This window comes from Gastrolobium bilobum, unplaced genomic scaffold (genome assembly GCF_033153095.1).
Source record: "Gastrolobium bilobum isolate Gb01-03AN ecotype WA unplaced genomic scaffold, APGP_CSIRO_Gbil_v1 utg23400, whole genome shotgun sequence".
Classification (NCBI taxonomy): Eukaryota; Viridiplantae; Streptophyta; class Magnoliopsida; order Fabales; family Fabaceae; genus Gastrolobium; species Gastrolobium bilobum.
In genome coordinates this window covers 37,430-41,367 of record NW_026895820.1, presented here as the reverse complement: position 1 = coordinate 41,367, position 3,938 = coordinate 37,430, and the positions used below count along the sequence as shown (strand labels likewise).

The 3,938-nt window shown below is 32.8% G+C and overlaps 1 protein-coding gene across 1 annotated transcript; it reads left to right on the top strand.

Moving 5' to 3' along the window:
* Positions 1–550: 550 nt before the first annotated feature.
* LOC133296208 (FCS-Like Zinc finger 5-like) lies at positions 551–2,199 on the top strand. Its single transcript, XM_061495156.1, has 2 exons — positions 551–1,077; positions 1,590–2,199. Exons 1-2 carry the CDS (start codon positions 728–730, stop codon positions 1,744–1,746), a joined length of 507 nt encoding a protein of 168 aa, XP_061351140.1. The 5' UTR covers positions 551–727; the 3' UTR covers positions 1,747–2,199.
* Positions 2,200–3,938: the final 1,739 nt, after the last annotated feature.

Below are 3,938 nucleotides of genomic sequence, written 5' to 3'. Positions count from 1 at the left end.
AAATTAGAAAATTTATCAAACTCGTTCATTGAAAGATCTAGCATTTTGCTTTCAATATTTGTACAGTTATATGAACATTCGGATGGCCAAAAACAATCAAGCAAAGTGGTATCTGTCTCGGAGACTCGAAGGCATCCAAAGCCCCTGTTTGGCACTAAAAGAGAAAAACGTAAAAATGATAAAAAAAAAAAAAAAAAGATTAATGTTTATGATGTTGTAGAAGATAATTTTATCTTATATACATATATAAAAATATATGAAACCCATTTATTTTTTCTCTTTTCTTCACATCGTCCCACTCAAGACCTATATACTTTTATGTGTGTAGAAGATAAAATTATCTTTTACAATATTAAAAATATTAATCAAAAAAAAAAAAACAATAATACAACTTCAATAATAATGAGTTAAATTAATTGAAAAGGAAGGGTTGACGTGAGATTTCACTTCTCGTTAATGATAGATTGATGAACGTCACTCTCACAAAAATCAACGGTTCCGCTTCACTCCTCGGTTTCATGCTCTAGTTTTATTTATCTCCCTCGTAGCACCACTGTTTTCACCTTCACCTACCTGCACCCTCTTCTTCCTCTTCACACTCTTTTCTATGCCTCTTCCTCCATAGCATATACCAACAGAGAAATTAACCAGCAAAAGTAGCTCTAGTCGAAGACTAGTCTATAATATAATTAACTAAACAGAATTAGAAGAAAGGAGAAGGAAGAAGATGTTGCTAGGGAAGAGACCTCGTCCTCCAATGAAGAGAACCACAAGCATGTCGGAGATAACCTTGGATCTGAACAAAGTCGCAGATGTTGTTGATTCCAGTAACCCCTTGAAGGGACAGAGATCAGGAGGTGTTGGTGCTGATGGTTCATGGTCGAAACAGACATGTGGTGGTGTTGGTGTTGGTGGTGGTTACAATAATGGGTTAGATCAGAGTATGGTGTTGGCAACAGTTTCACCCAAAATTCAAAGAAGGCATTCCTCGGATCTCTTAGAGACCCCTGAGTTTTTGCGTGCTTGTTCTCTCTGCAAACGTCGTCTGGTACCAGGTCGTGACATCTACATGTACAGGTAATTACTTCAGTTAGTTAATTATTTTTGTGTTTTACATATAACCGTTGTCGTTAATTATTGTCACTTAAGTAAATCTTATATCACACACCCAATTCATTGTTTGTTTCAAAATTTGTTTTCCCCTTTCTTTCTAAGAAATCAGACACCTTAACCTGATTTTACAATTTCACCTTTCTGACACCTGGTGCCCGTCGATGTGTTTTTCTTAGTTATGTTCAATATATAACAATTGTTCAACATGATTTTGTTTGTTTATATTAACAAAAGCTACTAAGCTATGCAATTTTATTTTTTGTTTTTTGCTTTCTGATTCTATTGCTTTGTTTTTTTAATTTCCCAGTTCCTTCATCCTTCGGATATAATATATTCGGTTCGAGCACTTATTGAACTCTATTAAAGGGATCAGCTCTCCTAAATTATTATTTTTTATTCACGAAACCCGAACTTACGACCTATGTTTAAGTGCTCATATGGCTTTGTTTTAATTGAAATATAAATAAATTTTGCAGAGGGGATAGTGCTTTCTGCAGCCTGGAGTGCCGTCAACAGCAGATGAACCAGGATGAGGGAAAAGGGAAGATTTTTGTGGCATCAAAGAAAAAAGTAGTGGGTCATCCATCAGGGTCTCAAGTCACCACCAAAGGGGAAACCGTGGCTGCCTTGTAGTTGTGAACCCGAAACCAAGGATCGATGCAATTCCTATCCTGCCTCGCTTTTATCATGTTTGATGCCTTGTCAAATATGTTTATACACCTCTCCCTCTCTTTCTCTCGTTTTTCCTTTCTTTTTTTTCTTCTTTCTTTTTTAATAATTTTTACCGTGGTGCCTTTTTGGATAGTGGGAGTGGGTGGCCTTCTATGCTTACATGGGCAACTTGTCAAGTTTTTTTGGAAGTACCTTTGTAGTTTAATCTCCTTGGGATTGTGAATCAATAGATAAAGTGAAAAACAAATTAAATCTGAAAATCACAATTAGTTCCCTGTTTTTTTTTTCCTTTTTTCTGGCTAGTAACTTGGAAAATTGCATTCATATTCCTCCTCTTTAACATTATTGTTTGTCAATGGTGAACTGGTTCATTGTTTGACAACAACTTATATTTGTGGGAATTTAAGAATAGAGATGGGAAGTCTTTATTGTGGCGTCACTAATCCACTTGTCTATTTTCTCCCTCTCCTTTTTCCGAGGGGAGATGCTTAAAATGGAATAAGTTTTATACTAAGTTGTATAATCAGATCCTGAATTTTATTATTGAAGGTATGTTATTAATATTATTTTTCTTTTGTCAATAATGAACCTATATGATCAATCCACCAAAACTGTGGGCTGTTTCAATTAATACATGCTATAATATTAAAATGGAACCTTAAAGGCAACTCCAATGGGTTTCGGCATTTCATGGATGAAGATTTACGTAGGCTTTGGATTGGAGTAATTTGTAACTTCTTTCTCTGCACCTAATTAAAGGGATAGAAACAAGTCAATTCATCAACAGTTTGGCATAAACTACAGGAGAATTTTACAGAATCTTAAACATTTGATACTTGTGTTCAATCGTTAGTGTTAGATCAAACGTCAAATAATTGTTGAATCTTTAGATATAAAATTAATAATAAAAAATATAAAGACACTAAAAACTTGAGCATCCCAAAAATCTTCCATACTAAATAATGATAGAGCAGCTAAGGGAAAAACAAGAGCAACAACCTGTGGTCATACTAATAATACCCAAGTGCGTGCAAGTTGTGGTGCAGATTGCATAAAACAAAATATACAGCTGGATCATGCAGAAACTTATGAAAAATAATAAATAACATTGATCATTATTAAGACTGACATGTTTCCATCTTAAAATAAGGTAACATTTTTAACGAAAAAAAGAAGATATTTGTTAGATACATAAAAAAATCAAGAATGATTATTTCAGGCGAGATTTCAGTGGATTCTATATAGCCAATTGAATCTCAATTAATCAATGCTACCATGTGAAATAATAACGCAACTACAATGTGAAACTTACAGTTTTACCCATAAAGTCCCAAAATATAAAAAAATTAATATTAGTTTTAATTAAGGGTTTGATGTTTCCCATGTTGTACGAGATAAAATTATTTTCTACACCCACATAAAAATATATGGGATCCATGTAAAGTTATGTGAAGAGAAGAAGAAAAAAATAGACTCCACACATTTATTTATATATATAATATATATATAAAATAATTATATCATTAATAACATGAGAAACATTAAATTCTTTATCTAAACAAAATGAAAATCGATACATTGGAAAGATTTGCAGTTACTGTATTTTAATTAGTGACATCGGGAGAGGAAAATTTTTCGGTGCTAATGATGTATTGAACTTCGATAATTTATTTATGGTAATATTTTTCTTAAATTGTATAAAAGAGAAATATTTTTCTATACTCACATAGTCATATTGATAATTGAGCTATTATTTTTCTCTCTTTTGATGAGCTCCACAATTATATGTGAGTGTAGAAATATTACGTTTATTTATTCGGAAATCATACTCTCCTGTTATAGGAGAGTAAAACTTTTTCTTACACTGATTCATTTTCTGTGCCAATTAATTTTTCTTTTCTTTTTTAATATAAAATATGTGATCCACGTTTAACTTATCTATACTTTTTTCTCTCCTACGATCTGACAACATAAGAAAATATGAACCCTATATATTTTAGAATACTTAAGCGGATTTGTAAAAATTTCTAGAATATTAGGATCTCCCAGTATGAACTATTATCGCACTGAACTCAATGCCACACAGTAGTACTAAAAGTTTTCTCATCGGGAGGCCTACTCAGCATTGCATGGAGTGGGTTCCACTTTGCACC

Coding starts and splice junctions, on each gene's coding strand:
- LOC133296208 (XM_061495156.1), top strand. CDS start 728: ATGTTGCTAGGGAAGAGACCTCGTCCTCCAATGAAGAGAACCACAAGC. Junction 1,078..1,589: donor CGTGACATCTACATGTACAG/GTAATTACTTCA, acceptor TAAATTTTGCAG/AGGGGATAGTGCTTTCTGCA.